General features: G+C 54.3%; 3 protein-coding genes across 4 annotated transcripts in view; 1 reads left to right on the top strand and 2 right to left on the bottom strand.

Moving 5' to 3' along the window:
* LOC119706406 (histidine--tRNA ligase, cytoplasmic) overlaps nt 1–552 on the bottom strand; it is a 12,339-nt gene extending 11,787 nt beyond the window's left edge. Inside the window, exon 1 of the mRNA XM_038150071.1 lies at nt 332–552. Within this exon, the coding sequence (XP_038005999.1) occupies nt 332–409 (78 nt within the window). The 5' untranslated portion in view covers nt 410–552. The remainder of the gene's footprint in view (nt 1–331) is intronic.
* LOC119706405 (histidine--tRNA ligase, cytoplasmic-like) lies at nt 507–6,137 on the bottom strand. Of its 2 annotated transcripts, XM_038150069.1 has the most exons (12): nt 5,902–6,137; nt 5,694–5,813; nt 5,261–5,356; nt 4,352–4,477; nt 4,109–4,216; nt 3,571–3,669; nt 3,190–3,283; nt 2,926–3,053; nt 2,600–2,842; nt 1,808–1,924; nt 1,354–1,500; nt 507–1,147 (listed from the first exon to the last, which is right to left on the bottom strand). In XM_038150069.1, exons 1-12 carry the CDS (start codon nt 6,091–6,093, stop codon nt 1,091–1,093), a joined length of 1,527 nt encoding a protein of 508 aa, XP_038005997.1. In that variant the 5' UTR covers nt 6,094–6,137; the 3' UTR covers nt 507–1,090. The 2 variants fall into 2 exon arrangements, with proteins under 2 accessions (XP_038005997.1, XP_038005998.1); XM_038150070.1 differs by lacking the exons at nt 5,694–5,813; nt 5,902–6,137 and having other exon boundaries at nt 4,356–4,477; nt 5,261–5,667.
* Nucleotides 6,123–16,459, top strand: ZMAT2 (zinc finger matrin-type 2). Its single transcript, XM_038150072.1, has 6 exons — nt 6,123–6,230; nt 9,926–10,019; nt 10,485–10,608; nt 11,638–11,711; nt 13,426–13,571; nt 15,030–16,459. The coding sequence occupies exons 1-6, from the start codon at nt 6,213–6,215 to the stop codon at nt 15,171–15,173; spliced, it is 600 nt and encodes a 199-aa protein (XP_038006000.1). The 5' UTR covers nt 6,123–6,212; the 3' UTR covers nt 15,174–16,459.

Raw genomic sequence — 16,459 nt, 5'->3', positions numbered from 1 at the left:
CCTTCACTCTAACACCGCTATCACCGGCTGCCACCACGAGCCTTCCCTGCACCCTCAGCCCTTCCACTTCCCAGCCCTGCACTCCCACCCTTCCCGACGCCTCTCTTCCTAATGCCGCCAGCCCTACAGCAGGAGCCCCTAGAGCAGAAGCCCCCAGTTCTCCTCACGGCCCCGCAGCCCTCTCCCAGCCCAGCACCGGTGCCCGCAGCTCCCTCAAACCCCATCTTGCCCATCCCAACAGCGCCGGCGCCCCCGTTCTCATTCCCCGCCGCTCCCAGCCATCCTGCTGCTCCCCCGGCACCCCATCCCGGTAACAGCGGAGCCCCCGCACCTCGTCGGCATCGGCCTTGTCCTGTTTGAGCCTCCGCACGGTCTCCGCCTGGGCCCGCACGGCCGCCTCCTCCGCCATGCCGAGGCCGCGCCCGCGCCGCGCATGCGCGACTCCCGCGCCGCCGCCGCGCAGGCGCAGCGCCGCCACCGCGGGGAGGGAAAGGCGGAGGGCGCGCTTCGGGTTTGCATTCGGGGTTTTGTTTAATATATAAAAATACAGTGTTCCCACGCGCGCCCCGGCCCGCGCAGCTGCTCCAGCCGCTCGTTGTGTCCCTCGGTGATGGGACACAACTTCCTCCAGGGCGCTCCCGCAGCTCCGCGCCCGCCGGCGGGCTGGGACCGGCGCCGCTGCCCGGATAGCGGCGGGGTGCCCTTCCACTGCCCCCTCCCTGCGCTGGCAGGGGCCCAACACACCACGGACCCCCCCTCCCAAATCTGGAGTTCCACCTGATCCCGCTTGAGCTTCACCACATCCATCAGTGCCACCGCCACCTACAGTGACGGAAACGGCTGTACAGGGACGGCAGGATTAGGAACCCACCAACTTGACCTTCAGAGAAGCTAACCAGGTTAACCTGGTGACTGCACCGTCCATAGCTTTTAAAACCGTCTTACTCCTCAGTTCTCACTGCCTGAGCCGAGGCAATGAGCCTTAGGCCAGTGGATGGCACCAGACCGCAGCTGGCAGGGAGGGGCTGAGGGTCCGGGAGGGCTCCAGGTGTGCAGCAGCTCCGCCAAGCAGCTCCGGCCAGAGAAGTCCTCAGGGCTCCAGCCTTCTCCTGATCTCATCAATAAGCTTTTCTCTGGGGATATCAACCTACAAAGCAAACAGAGCAGCAGTAGAGAAGAGCACTTGTAAGGACTAAGTATGGATACCAATGCAGTTTGTGACTGGTTTTCTGCAGTCACCCAATAGATCTGTGCTATGGCCTCCCAAAGAACACTGAGGGAAAACCCACAGCTCTCCAGTGATCTCCAGAGTCTGGAAGTACTTTAAAACCTGGTGTAAAAGGGCATTCTCACCTCCTTTCTTGTTGCAACATCTCGCAGCTTGACAACTCCATCTGCCAGCTCCTGCTCTCCCACAATGGCAGCAAGGGGGATCCCTGTGTCCTCACAGTACTGCAGCTGCTTCAGCAATTTAGGATCCTTCTTGTACAGCATCTCTGCCTAGAAGGGAATGAGAAGGGTGAACCACTAACCCAACTTCACTCTGATGGATATCACAAGTAAAGCACCAAAACCAAACCCTGCAGCAACCACTTTACTGCTCTGGGCTGTTCTTCTCTGCCTGCCTAGATCTAAAGGCTGGACTTGATGATCTTAGAGGTCTTTTTCATCCTGAATGATTCTGTGATCTCAGACAGGCCCAGATCTTGGAGAGACACACAATGGAGTTGGTCTTGCTGTGCTACAGCTCCCTTCAGGCTCCCCCCCCCTCACCTGTGACACTGCCAAGCCCAAGTCATTCCTTTACCTTGATCCCTGCATCCCACAGCTCGGAGATGAGCTTCATTCTGGCAGCAAGAAGGTGTTTCTGAGGTGTGACCACCAGCACTTGGGTCTCAGTTGTTCGAAGTTTCTCCCCAGAAGCCTGAAGGGACAGACATGGGACACTGATGGGAGTGACTCCGTGGGAATCTGCAGCTCACAACACCTCACCTCATCTATTGCCAGACCCTAACTCAGTCAGTGACAACCTGGGCACCCTTAATGAGCCCCTCAGAGATTCTGCATTGTGTCACACTACTTAATTGTTGTTCCTTGGGGACTCTGGCCAACCTCCTGGACAGCTTCCCAATGTCTCCTTTGATTCTTCAGGTACAAACACCTTGCCTCAGCTTCACTTGCAAGGAATCACAGGCTTGGAACCAAAAAAAGAATGGTGAATCTCCACAGAGGTTTTCCTGTGGTTTATTAGAGTGAGTTCAGAGCTGTTACCAAATTCATGGCTTCAGAATCCGCAGGACAGAAAACTTCAGAGGCAAGACACAAGAATAAAGGGTGTGGGCACAAAGCCCAGAGCCAGGCCCAGAGCTCAAGAATGTCTCTAACATTTCCTTGACATCTCCAAAAGAATGCCCTCAGCTGCCCACACCTGCATCCTGATGGGCTGCATAAAAGGACTCTTTGTCTTCTGTGTTTCAGTATTTAGGTACGGGAAGCGCCACCCCAAAATTATTTTCCCTTCAGCACTGTGGAGCTGGAGAATAATAAACCATATTTTGCTTCCTAGAGCCCTCCCCGATGCACTGCCTGCATCACCTACCTCCAGCCTCTGTTCCAGGATGGAGAAGATGCGCTCGATGCCAATGCTGACCCCCACACAGGGCACCTTGCGGCCCTTGGCATCAAACATGCCCACCAGCCCGTCATAGCGGCCGCCTCCAGCCACGCTGCCAACGCTGACCGCCTCCTCCACGTGCTCGTTCTCCTGCTGCAGCAGCACAGCCTCAAAGATCACCCCCGTGTAATAGTCCAGGCCCCGCGCCAGGCTCAGGTCGAAGGAGATCTGCAGGGCACGAGGGCGGCCCCGTCACCGCCTGCTCGGGGCCCAGCGGGGCAGCACCCCCTCCTGCCCCCACACCTCCTCACCTTCCCTGTGATGCCAAACAGGGTCAGGTACTCAAACAGCAGCTTCATGTCCCCCAGCCCTTCCTTGGCCACCTTGTTCTGGGATAGCTTTGGGTCCTGGAGAAGCCGCTCGATCAGCTCCAGCCCACCTGTGGGGACCAGCCGTGCCTCAGCTGTGCCCGGGCAGCAGCACCCGGCACCGTGGCCCCGGCCAGCCGGGGCTGTGCCCTGCACCTTCTGTCCCCAGCCCAGAACAAGGCCAAGGCATCAGCCCGTGGTGCTCACCATGGAGCTGGACATACTCCCCAATGCGATCCGCAGCCTCGGGAGAGAGCCCCTTCTCTCCCACCATCTCACTCCTCACTTCTTCCCACGGCACCTGTGAGGGGAGAGAGGGCATCAATTGCTGCAGGACGTTCTCCTCACCCACTGCCTCCATCAGCCCCCATGAGCACAACTTGTGTGGAGCCACAGTCAGCAATCTCACTAACCATGCCTCTCTCTCTCACACCGGAATTTTTAACAAATCACCAGGCCCAAGAACTCCTCAACTCCTTTACAGACCCCATCTCAGCTGCTGTGAAACTCTTCTCAACAAGAACAGCCACAACACTGCCCAGCTTAGACATCCATCCCAAGACCAGAAGTGTTTCCCCATGAGCTGACCTTGTCCAGCTTGTCCACGGTGCAGCAGGCAGGTATGAACTTGCTCTCTGGAACACCACAGACAGCAAACACTCCATTCAAAATCCGACGGTCGTTGACCTGGGGGAGGGAGAGGCACACTTACCTTGGGGGCACCCTCTGATGTCATTTCTTTTCTTTCCTAGTGTGTGGGAAGCTGCATGTGTTGGCATTTCCTCATGCCTTTCCCCCAGCACCCAAATTCCATGGGAAGAGAAGGTGTAGAGGTATGAAAACCATCCTGTGACTGTATGGATCTAGTCAGCTACTGAAATTCTGCAGACTGTGGTTAGTCCTGGAGAGAACTCTGCTGACTGCAGCCTCAAGAGAATGCCTGGTTCTTAAGGCTTAAGGCATGTCCAAGCTGAGGTCCTGCCTTTGCATATACGCCATGAGGAAGCAGAGACGTGGCATGAACTTCTGGGTCAGGCCTTAGAGAGGGAGCAGGTGCTACTGGGTAAAACCACAGAACAACGACCACTGCTTCCCACCGTGGCACACAGAACCCACCCAGTCTCACCTTGATGACAAAGTCCCCGAGCTGCAGGTCACTCAGGATCTCGTGCACGATCTTCAGGCACTCGGCATCGGGAATCATCGGGTCAAACTGCCCGGCGATGTCAAAGTCCTGGGGGCAGAAGAAGTGACGGGAGCTCCTGGGGGGGGCTTAGCCAGGCACACCCTGCTGCTCTGCAGCAGCTGGAGTGGAAAACCCTGCCGGCCTTGTGGCCTTGGTGGCAGCACCGGCCACCACAACACTCACGCACTGGTAGAACTCGCGGTAGCGGCCCCGGGTGGTGGCCGGGTTGTCCCTCCTGTACACCTTGGCGACGTGGTAGCGCTTCATCTTGGTGATCTTGTTCATGGCCAGGTAGCGAGCAAAGGGCACCTGGGCCCGAGGAGTTAAGGATGGGAACATGGAGATGCCCAGAGCTGTAGAAGCTGAACCCCAAAGCCTCCCATCGCCCCTTCCCTTTGCCAGCCACTTCCCAGTATTGTCACACTCATGGTGAGATTCTTGGGGTGTCCTGTGCAGGGTCATGAGCTGGACTTCAACAATTCTTGCAGATCCCTTCCAACTGGTGATATTCTATAACTCTGTGACCTCTGGAGAGATCATCCCCCAGGCTAAGGATGAGTACAGTGAACCACCAGGGCTCCTTTAACGCTGGGGCAGCTTCACTTCCTCCTCCAGACCCACTGCGTGACAATGTCACATACACAAGGACACCGTCTCATCACTCCACCCTCTCACAGTGGGATCAGTGGGAATTCAGTGCATGGCACAGCTACATGGACATTGAAGGAAAGAGATTTTGTTCAGATGTGGAGGTTGAGAAGGCCTGGGATGGACACCTGCAGCAAGCACCTTTCCAGGTGGCACTAGCAAGGTGGGGTGGGCACAGCAGAGGTGGGGACTGTAAGTGTGAGGAGATTAAAGCAGTACAGAGGAATATACTGGTTCTTGTCCACAGCAGGAAGGGACTTTGCTGCAGGCCTGGCTGGGAGATGGTGTGAAGTCATGACAATGACAGCCAGACCAGCTGGGATGGCCAAGGGGGCTGCCATCACCCCAAAGGGACCTGCAGGCAGGCCAGGCTAAGAGCGATCCCTCACGGCAGAGGTGGCCACTACCTTGGTGTGCCACCATGCCCTTGGGAGCACAGGATACGGTGAGGTCGTAGCGCAGGGCCAGCAGCTCCCCTCCCTGGTCCTGCAGCTCGTAGATGAGCTTCGCTCCCTCCCCATACTTCCCCACCAGCGTGTCCTGGGGAGGGGCAAAGGGGCCGGTGACCGGGGTGGCTCTGGGCTGAAGGGTCCCCGAGATGGGGCACAGAGCTCGGTCCCCACGAACCAGGCATTACACACAAACCCCTCGGACCGGAGTCCACCTCGCCGTCCCCCCAAAAGGAGCCAAGAGTGAATGTCCAGCTGCCCTCCCCACCCGGCCATGCCCCGCACGGAGGGAGCCCCCAAGGCCGTCCCGAGGCCCCGGGGGCAGGGGCCGCTCCCCGGTGCCACAGGAGGGAGCAGAGGGGACCCACCGCCCCGCGGCGGGGCCGCTCCCCACACCAAGGGCGAAGGGAGCTCCCGCCGCGCCTCACCCGCAGCTCCAGCGCGGGGGTGTCGATGGCGGCGGCGCCGTGCCGCTTGAAGCAGGACACCACGGCGCCCAGGAGCCGCTCACGGAGCGCCGCCTGCGCCGGTGCGTGGTCGCGGGTGCCCTGCCCGGGACAGAGAGCGGCCGTCAGCGGCAAGGGCGCGGGGGAGCAGCCGGGACCCACCGACGCCGCTCCCGCTCCCCGCCTTTACCTTGGGCGTCTTCAGCACCGGCAGCCGCTCGCCGCCCGCCGCCGCCCGCACCTGCCGGGACAGGGGTCCGCGGCCACCGGCCGGCGGCCAGGACCGGGCGAAGCTGCCGCGGTTCCCGACGAGGCACAGCGGCCCCAGGCGGGGTCCCGCCGGCAGGCACCGGGCGGCGGCGAAGGGGCGGAGGCGCAGCATGGCCGGCACCGGGACACCGGCAGCGCCGGCACGTGACCGCGGCGGGGCACGTGACCGCGCGGGAGGCCGCGCTTTACGGCGCAGCGCGACAGTTCCCGGTGCTGTGCCCTCGGCTCGCCATGGCGTCGGGCAGCGGGGTAGGTGCTGCCGCCGGGGCTGCCCTCGGAGCGCGGGCTGCCGGCCGCTCGGCCGCCCCCGCTGCTCCTACCGGGCTTGGCAGGGCCGGGGGCAGGGCCCCGCCGCGCCGCGCTCGGGGCCGCTGGCAGGCCGCGGGATGTGGCGGGGCCGGGGTGCCGCGGTGGGCGGGTGTATGTGGGGTGGGAGGGGGCTCATCCCTGCTCGTTACAGCTCTGTGTGGGGGCGGTGGGAGGTTGGGGTTCTCCTGATACCTTCAGGGCTGGGACCGGGGTGGCCGCAGCGCGATCCCGCCCACAGTGAAGTCGTGCAGTCACCGTCCCCGGGGCGTCTGAGACGCGGCAGAAGGTGGCACTCGGTGCCCTGGTCCGGTTCACGTGGTGGTGTTGGCTCACAGGTTGGACTCGATGATCTCAGAGGACTTTTCCAAACGCCATGGTTCTGTGATCCTCTCGTGCTAGGGCCAGAGCTCGGCCTGTCCCAGCCGCGGAGCGTGAGGAGACGGAGCTGCCTCAGCCGCCGGTGGAGGTGCCCACCCGCCTGCAGCCCCCGGGCAGGGACCCCCGCCCATCTCCAGGGGCTGGGCGATGGCTCATGCCGGTGGCTCCTTCCCTCCCCTCCCCAGGGAAAGGGTCGCTGTTTCAGTGTCCTGATGGAGAAACATCTCTGCAACTCCCTGACAGGGGGTGCGGCCCGGTGTGGGTTGGGCTCTGCTCCCAGACAGCCAGCGACAGGATGAAACAGCCTCGGAAGTTGCAGTAGGGGAGGTTTAGGGTGGAAATTAGGAGGAGGTTTTTTTTTCCCAGAAGGGGCTGTCCAGTATTAGAAGGAGCTGTCCAGGAAGGTGGTGGAGTCACCATTCCTGGAGGTGTTCATGGACTGACTGGATGTGTCACTCAGTGCTCTGGACTGAGTGACAAGGTGGGGATCTTGATGATTTTGGAGGTTTTTTCAACCTAAATGATTCTGTGAGTGTAATAACGGGGCGGGTAAGGTAGATGCTGCAGGTGTAGCATGATTGGAGAGCCAGGCTGTTGGAACACCTCCAGTGCCATCCCAAAGCTGTCAGCAGCACAGGGGCTGTGTTTTTGAAGGGTTTTGGCCCATCTTTCCTTCCTTGAAGCCACTTACTTAGCCTCACTGAGAAGTGAGGCACTGGCACTGCCCAGAGCAGCTGTGGCTGCCCCATCCCTGGGAATGTTCAAGGCCAGGTTGAATGGAGCCTGGAGCAGCCTGGGATAGTGGAAGGTGTCCCTACCCGTGGCAGGGGGTGGGACTGGCTGCTCTTCAAGGTTCCTTCCAATGCAAACCATTCCAGGATGGATTCCATGAAGTGGGGGAGGTCGGGAGCAGGATGCCTGCCTGTGAGGGCGGTGGGGCCTGTGGCTCATTGTCAGCTGCCAGCTGAGAATTCCTGTTGGATTGAGCCTGGCCTGAGACTCCTGTGTTGTTTCACAGGCTTTGGTGCTGACGCTGGGCACGCCCTTGGTGTCCATCTCCAGAGGGACCAGGAGGCTGTGAGGCACTTCTGGTTATTAACCATTGTTATTAATTTGAGAAGTGTTCTCTGTCATCCAAACCAGCTCCGAGATAGAGATTTTGCCTCCACCAGAGCAATTCAGAAACATCCCTTCAAATATTGTCCGACCAAGATCTTGTCACGCAGTTTAGTTTAATTCCTTTCCCCACGCCTGGACGAGGCTGATTGGTAAAAGAGCTGCAAAAGACTATTTTCCTTTTATTGCAACAGGAGAGAGAAGCAGCTAATAAACCTCCCCCTCTGCAGGCTCCCACCAGCTACGATTTGTGATAATGGCTGGCATGCAGGAGAGTCTGGAAAATACCCCCAAACGTTAATTTACACTCAGTGATATTTTCTTTTCTTTTGCTCAGGGTGGTTAATAAAACCTGTTACGACATCCTTAAAGTGCTTAAGAAGCTCTGGGAATAAATGAGAATTTTTCTACGCCTCCCCAAGGCATTTTCATCCCTATCAGTAGTTGTTCGTTCCATTTGAAGGATTGCCAGAGGAGAGAACTTTAAATGGCTGTGCTGCTGCTGTAGCTCCAAATGGGATTTGTGTCCTTTGGATTGTGATTGGATTCTTGATTTGGCTGAGCGGAGAAGGCGGTGGGGTGTGGGTGAGGGGGGTCCTTCTCTCCCGGAGGTGTTTTTAAATACATCTTGTCCTTTCTTTAATGTGAAACTGAGAGGCTCTCCCTGCCATGCTGAGGGAAAGGCAGCTCTATCCAGAGGGGGGTTATCTGCTCAGGAAATTCAGGAGCTGGCTGAGTGATTGATCCCAGGTGCAGGGCCTGAGCTGCAGATGGGGCAAATGCTGGGAAGAGCTTGAGCTGGGTCGGTCAGAGTGGATGTGAGTGGAATAAGAATTCCCCAATCACTTCTGCCCTCAGCATTGGGGACTGAGTGAAATCCCCCCAAAAAAGTAGCCTTTGTTTTCTTCAATGCCAGCTTTACCTGAATTCAGCTTCACCTGAATTCATCTTCATGCACATGCTGTGTCCAGCTCCAGTGCCCCGGCATAGGAAAGGCATTGACATGTTGGAGTGAGCCCAGAGGAGGCCGTGGATGTGCCCCAAGGGCTGCTGCCCCTCTGCTCTGGAGACAGAGAGCTGAGGGTGTTCAGCCTGGGAAAGACTGAATACCAGTCTCTGTCCAGGGAGACCTTGGAGTGCCTTCCAGTGCCTAAAGGGGCTCCAAGGGAGCTAGAGAAGGACTTTGAGCAAGGGCATGGAGTGGCAGCACAAGGGGGAATGGCTTCCCACTGCCAGAGAACAGAATTAGATTTGATACTGGGAAGTGGGTGATGAGGCCCTGGCACAGGTTTTCCAGAGAAGCCGTGTCTGCCTCATCCATGAAAGTGTTCAAGGCCAGGTTGGATGGGGCTTGGAGCAGCCTGGGAGTGTCCCTGCCCATGGTAAGGGATGTGGAATAAGATGATCTTTAGGGTCCCTTCAACCCAAACCATTCCAGGATTCTATTGAAGTATCCTGTCACTGCCAGATAGTTCTGTGGAGCTCCCAAAGGGCCAGCATGCCTTGGAGGTGTTTCTGCCCCTTCCCACGTGAAGCTGCAGGAGCAGGACAGCAGAACATGTGGGTTTTGTGCTCACTCGGAAATCCCACGCTGGTGCCTGTGATTTCATGGCAAGCTCGGTGCTTTGATGCCTGCACCACGTAGACACTGCTGAGAGCAGCCAGGCACAGCCTTCCCTGCTCCTGCAGGGCAATCAAACTCTTTAGCTCGGGCTGTGTTTTGCAGCTTCCTCGTCTGACATTGCAGCTTGGATTTTTTTGGCTTCTGGAAGAAGGAGGTGTAATCTGCTGCTGTGTTTGTCAGGGGGCACTTCCCAGGTCTGAGATCCATCAGTTTCAATCCCGTTTGAGTCTGATTTTCAAGGCATAAGCCTGGATGATCATCTCAGGAGCTGTTAAGATCAGCTCATTTCTTCTTTTAGTGCTCTGAAATTATTCTAATAGCAGCTAGAGGCATGCTGAGAGTGATTATCTTAAAGCACACCCATAATTCCTGAATGGAAAACAGAGGACAGGGGGATATAACATAATTCTCCTACTTTTCTGCACTGGCCTCACAGGCCAAGTGATTCCCCCTCTTTACCCCCTCAGAGGTGATCAGGCTGTGTAATAAATGCTCATGAACTCTGTTTCCCTCCCAGACCAAGAACCTGGACTTCCGCCGGAAGTGGGACAAGGATGAGTATGAGAAACTGGCCGAGAAGCGGCTCACGGAGGAGAGAGAGAAGAAAGATGGTGAGCAGTGTGCTGGCTCCAGGCTGGCTGTGCTGGGTTGGCAGTGAGGCTCCCAAACCCTTGGAATTGGGGAGGGAGAGAGCAGGGAGAAGTCAAATCCCAAAGGGAAAGAGCTGGCTTGCTCCTTCCCTTTCTCCTTTGTTTGCCACTGTGTGTATCTTTTTGACAAAAAAAATTATTGAGAACCTTTCCAGGGCCTGACTCTTCTTTGGGGAAGGAGGGGAACAGTCATTTGCTGGAAACAAGATCTCAGAATATGACTCAAGTCAGAGCTGGAGATACCTGAGAGATGTACATGGTTCTAATAAGAACCAGTGAGGAGGAAATTATATCCTTTACTGATTTTAAAAACAAAGGTGCATTTTCTGCATGGATCAGATAGTCCCAGATACCCAGCAGGCCCCTCTGCACCAAGGGGAACATGAAATCCAGCATGTCAAGCTTGACCTTTGGTTTATGTTTTAGGCAAACCAGCTCAGCCTGTCAAAAGGGAACTTCTGCGGCACCGAGACTACAAAGTGGACCTGGAATCCAAGCTGGGGAAAACCATTGTCATCACCAAAACTACCCCTCAGTCAGAGATGGGAGGGTAGGTTGTGGCCTTATTGAGGGCTCAGAGTCATGCTGGTTAGACTGGGAAGCTGTGACACAGCAGAGACCCCTCACAGGGCACTAGGAGCTGCTTTCTTTCTGTGTTTGGAGCCTGGGATGGTGGGGTGCATTTTTCTACACCTAAACTGTGTCTCCTGGGGTAACATATGGAACAGACCCAGCAGGCCGAGCTCCTTTGGACATTATTCCTTGGTATCAGTGTTGCCCACCTGTAGGACCAACAGAGGCAGATCTCTGCTGCCTGCTTGGGTCTTTAACCAGGTCTGCTTGCACTGAGACCAGGACTGCTGCTGATTTGGGTATCTGTGCACTGGGAATGAGAGAAACATCCAGATAGCTGTTCTTAGGAATGGTGTTTGGGCACTGTTGTGTGAAACAGTGTTCCACCAAAGCCTGAAAGGGTTCTGAGCTCACCCTAAGCCATCAAAAGCGTGAAAAGAATATGTTGAGTTTGTGTCACCTCAGGAGTGAAGCTGTTAGTGTCTCCCAGGGCAGTAGTGCCAGGGAGGTGTGCGGCCCTGACCAGCACCCAGGAGTGGCAGTTCAGCCCTTGGCTGGCCTTTTGCAGCAGCTCTGAAGATGGGCAGAAGGCACGGCTGTGCTCATCAGGGAGTGGCACTGTGAGTGATAGGGATGGTAGCGCTTACCTTGCAGCCAGGGGAGAGGGCTGTGGAATGGAAGCCTGGGCTGCTGGCCAGCCCTGCCCTGGGGAAGGGCAGGCTGTGTCATAAAAAGTCCATCCCACTCAGAGGCGTGTGACTGGAAGGGGAAGATGCTGTGGCTGGTGTATTGCAGAGCAGCTCAGAATTTGGTTTCTATCATGCCAGAGGGGTGTTGGTACCAGGGTCGGTACCTGTTCGTTGGGTGTGCCCCTGCCTTTGCTCTTCACTGGGGCCCTCTTGTCTTGGAGAAGTGTCCTGTGTCCCCAGTGACATGCAGTTTGTCTCTTCTGTGAGTCAAGCTTTGTGTCATGTTTTGGGGTTCATTTTTCTGTCTCTCCTGACAGGTATTACTGTAATGTATGTGACTGTGTGGTGAAAGATTCCATCAACTTCTTGGATCACATCAATGGCAAAAAACGTAAGGAGCATTTCTTTGCCTCATTGGAGGGTTGGTTGAGTTGGAGGGACTGTTTCTTTTGTGCATCACCCATGTGAGGGGGCTGAACATTTATCCGTGGATCACAGAGCTCAGGAGATCAGCATGTAGAAGCTCATCATGAGAAGCGTGGAGGTGCTGCCCTTATCTCCTGACACCTTCCAGAGCGCTGGACCATTTTCATGGAATAAGCCCAGCAGAAGCAGTGATTGGTGTACTTTGGTTTGTGGACATATTTTCCCTGTCCATCCTGTCAGTACTGTGAGAAACACAGGGTCAGAAAATTCTAGAATAGTTTGGGTTGGAAGGGACCCTCAGAGATCATTTAGTCCACCCCCCAAATCACGATGTCTCCTCTGTAAATCTGGAGAGAGGCTTTTTACAGCACTGAAACTGTAAAGAAGTACTTAGATAAGTAAAAGGTCTGTGACTGGCTTATTTTTGGATCAGAAACTTCTCTTTGTAGAGGTTGGGTATAAAGCTCAGAACTGGCTGGTGCCTGAGCTCCAGAGTACGGACCAGGACTGTACCCTTGTTAATCTGACTGCGGGTATTGGGGAGGGGGGAACGTAGAGAAAGTAAAGGAGCAGCAGGACAGAAGTGACACACTTTGTATGTTGTTCCTGCTCATGAAGGTATTTTTGGCTCCTAGTGGAAGTCAGAAAATCACCCCTCTACAGGGATGGGTGTGCTCCAGACCTGCACACGGGGCTGTTTGAGAGCAGGAGGTTCAGAAGAAACCTGAGGACTGGTTTTCTGTAGCTCAGAAAAGAAAACACAGTGTTTTAAAATCTGTGCTTTTATGTGAATGGGACGAAGGTGCTGATGTACCTTGACAGGCTGGGAGATGAGCAAGAAGTTCATAGGAGAGAATCTGGAATCAAAAATCCTGACATGGTTGTGTGGATGGGCATGAGTTGTAGGATTGAGCTGGGATTGCAAAGTGGCTGGTTGTGCAGTATTTTAGTATATGAGCATGTCTGGGAACTTTTAAACCTGTCAATAAATCTGGCTCAAACCTGCTTGTTCTTAGCAGCCCTTTTATTAGTTCCTAGTGTGTAGTTTAAGCTTCCAAGTGCTGCTGCATCCCTGGGACAAACCTGTGCAGGGCTGCTGGAGTGAACAGGCTGTTTGGATCCACTCAGGAATGTGGGTTGGAGGCATTTCTGGGAGTGGCCATATCAGCATAGGCTTACCCACAAGTGAAAAACTGTGAATCTGCTCTGAAGAGCCACTGAATCAGAGGCCTGACTTTATATTCTCTGCTTTAGCTGGAATGTCCTGTGTAATCAGGATCTCTGAGTGCCACTCATGTCTTGTTTAGCATCGCCCACAGCTGAGAGATGCCAGCCTGTCAGTTTTATTCTAGCTCCTTTTTCAACACTCCAACCTTTTTTTATTATTCCACTGGTCCAAGATTAAATTTCCTGAGGCATCAGAGCAAATGACAGGGAGCATCCAAATAAGGAACCTTTAAAGAATAGTCTGTGTTCTTGTTACAAGTGGTGTTTGGATTGTTGTGTGGGTTATGGTAGGGCCCTAAAGCCCACCTCCCCAACCTAAGAAATCCTTAATCTGACCCTGGGAGGTGCTCCGAGGGGAGTGACAGGCAGGAAGGTGGTGCTGTGCTGTTTAAATTGGGATCAGGGATGGAGACTTAGTGCAGAACACTGCTGATTCCACTCTTGTTCTCCAGACCAGAGGAATCTGGGCATGTCCATGCGGGTGGAGCGTTCCACGCTGGACCAGGTGAAGAAACGCTTTGAGGTGAACAAGAAGAAGATGGAGGAGAAGCAGAAGGATTATGACTTTGAGGAGAGGATGAAGGAACTCCGTGAGGAGGTGAGTCTGGGCAACAACTGAGGAAGCAAAGGTCCCCAGAAACATGTTTTGGGAGGAAATCAAACCTGGTTCCTACTCTTGTTCCTCAGAAGTGTTGTTCTTGGTAACATGGGCTTCTCATCTACTCCTATGAGTTTAGTTTTTCTGCTTTTTAAAAGTTTGTATTGCTGTCCCTGGAAACCCTTTTCCCCTCTTTCTGTGTGAGAATAACTTTTGATGGTTCAGATTTCCACTGAGAACAGGACAAGTCCATTTTTTGTCCCCCACTAGTTGTGTTGGAACTTGTGTGGTCTGATTGCAGATCTGCGTCTTCATCCATTATCTTCCCCAGCTCTCAGGATTGCTGGAATCCCCTTCCACAGGGCACTTGTTTCTGTGTGGCCTCCCCGAGTAGAAGGGCTTTGTGAACAGCATGCTGTGGTGCAAGATGTGGGAGGAGGTGGTAAAAGACAGCAGATTTCTCTCAAACTGGCACTTAGATGTTAGTAAACATGAAAATCAGTTATTTGGAGACCCCATGAAGTTCTGACAGTTGAGAAGCTTCTATGGGTGCATCTCCTCTATCAGCAGCACATAACCCAAGGTTACAAATCACTGCCTGAGTCTCCCTGCCCAAGCCCCGAGCTTTGCTTTCCACAGGGGAGCTCTTTGGGGTGCTCACAGAGCAGCCTGTGCTCTGCTCTCGGGCAGCCTGTGGTGCTGCTGAGCCCCATCTGTTTGGGGGATAGGAGCGAAGTGCCCCAGCAGCAAAGGGGGTGCTGTGGGTTGAGAAGCTGCTGCCACTCAATGGATGGCAAGAAGGAAATCAGCAGCAACTCCTGCTGTAGCTTTCTCCAGGGCATGGCTGTGTTCAGGAGCACAGCGGACGGTGATGAGAATGGTGGGAGCAGTTGCTAAGTTGGGAGCTGAAGCCATGCTTCGGTGTCACCCAGTACAAACCTGGCTCTGTTCCAGGGCTCATGATCCTCACAGAGCAAAACACTTTGATTAGAGCAGCGCAAACTCTTTGATGCCAAAACCCCCCTCAAAGCCGCTCAGAGCTTCGGCTTCTGTTCCAGTGAGCAGCTGTCACTCTGCCAGGCCGAGAGCCAGCAGGCATCACAGCCACTGGCATGAAGCATTGGACAAGGGAATGGCCTCCTGCTTTCAAACCAGCTCCTTGTCTCAGCCTTGATTCCAGGCAAAACCTGTGATGTTTGCTCAGAAGAGAGAGCTTGATAATGCTTCATTTTGTCTATTTGTGTGTGTCTCTCCCTTGGTCTGGGAAATGGGGTGGTTTGGATTCACTGCTGAACTTCCTCCTTGAAGACTGCAGCGCAGGATTTCTGCTGTTTATTTCCTCAGGCACAGCTTGGCTACTATGGGCAGGATTTGTGGTAATTGTGCAATACCTGGTGTCTCAAAATTCCTTCAGCTCAGGAGGTTCAAATTGTTTTGCTGTTGTGTCCCTTGCTGCAGGAGGAGAAGGCCAAAGCCTACAAGAAGGAAAAGCAAAGAGAGAAGAAGAGGCGGGCAGAGGAAGATTTGACCTTTGAAGAAGATGATGAAATGGCAGCTGTGATGGGTTTCTCTGGTTTTGGCTCAACCAAAAAGAACCACTGAACAGCTCTGGACTCTCCTCTTTCTCTAAACTGCTTGTTTTTACCCAGGGAACTCTGGATAACTCTTCAAAGACTTGATTGAGGACTTGTATGTAAATCTCCCAGTAGAAGTTGGCTGGAAGAGTTGAAAAGCAATTCCATACTCTACCTGTGCTGCAGATCAAGCTCTGCCTCTCATTAGCTTCCCTTCTCCTTCTGTGTCCTAGATCTGGCTGCTCTGTGGCCGTGTGTGTGCAGGGAAGTGCTCTGTTGGGTACATTTTTTTTGTCAATAAAGTGCACATTCTGCACAGGTGGCCTGGTTCAGGATTAATCTAGTTGTCAACCAGGCCCTACTTGTCACCCAAGCTGTGTTTGAGATGCTGGGAGGGATTCACTTGCTTTTAGGCTCATAATGAAGGAAATGTGCCACAGCAAGCAGTGTGAGAGGTGCATCTTTATGGCTTGTGCTGAGCAGAGCTGGTGGCTGCATGGAGTCTGGGTTGCTGAAACTTTCCTGTGTGTTTTATCTGCAAGGGAGACTTCCCTCCTTTTCTTTGTGTTTTAGCCCATAATTTCAGTATCTTTAAGGCAGGGGAGAAATTCCTCCCCTTGACTGGTCTAGGATAGAGCCAATGAAAGAAAAGTGTGTACAATTTGCCAGAAATAAATGGAATGTTTTAATGGGCCCTTTGGTGGGGGTTTGATGCCTTCTTTATTTTGAGAGCTTTGAGGAGCTGCTGTGTCTCCCAGCAGCACAGAGCTGGGGTGGCCTTCTGGGGACCCAGTGGTGGCAGAGGTGAGGTGTGTGCCTTCCTCTCCTGGCTCAGCTCCCAGCTGCCCTAGGCAGACCATTGCCATCATTCTTGGCTTTTTTAAGTAATTCTGGAGATGGGTGTAAGAATATGGAAGGGGAAGGGAGTTCAGGGCTGGGGACCTTCATTCCCATCAGGCAATCTAAGACAGGCTGGGCTGCGTTCCAGATTTTACCAGCCTTAGTATATTAAGGGCCATTTTTTTCCTGTCTACTGGCTGTCAGTGTCTTTTCACCTCTACCTTCCCCTAAATCCACTTCATTTCTGCTTTTATTTACCTCAGTCAAACCTTGTGTGACTCATTTCCGTCTGCAGTTAGGATTTATATTTTGCATGGCTGGGTTTTCGTAGCTCTGTCTCGCTCTCCTCTCTCTTTTTATGTATATTGATGAAATCCTTGCGCTTGCCCTTCTCCGTGCTCGTATGAAATTTCCAGCCTGGGGAAGGCTGCAGTGTTTAGCCTGCTCTTTCTAATACATCTAGAACAAATCCTG

This window comes from Motacilla alba, chromosome 13, assembly GCF_015832195.1.
Source record: "Motacilla alba alba isolate MOTALB_02 chromosome 13, Motacilla_alba_V1.0_pri, whole genome shotgun sequence".
Taxonomy (NCBI): domain Eukaryota; kingdom Metazoa; phylum Chordata; class Aves; order Passeriformes; family Motacillidae; genus Motacilla; species Motacilla alba.
This window is presented reverse-complemented; position numbering and strand designations above follow the sequence as displayed.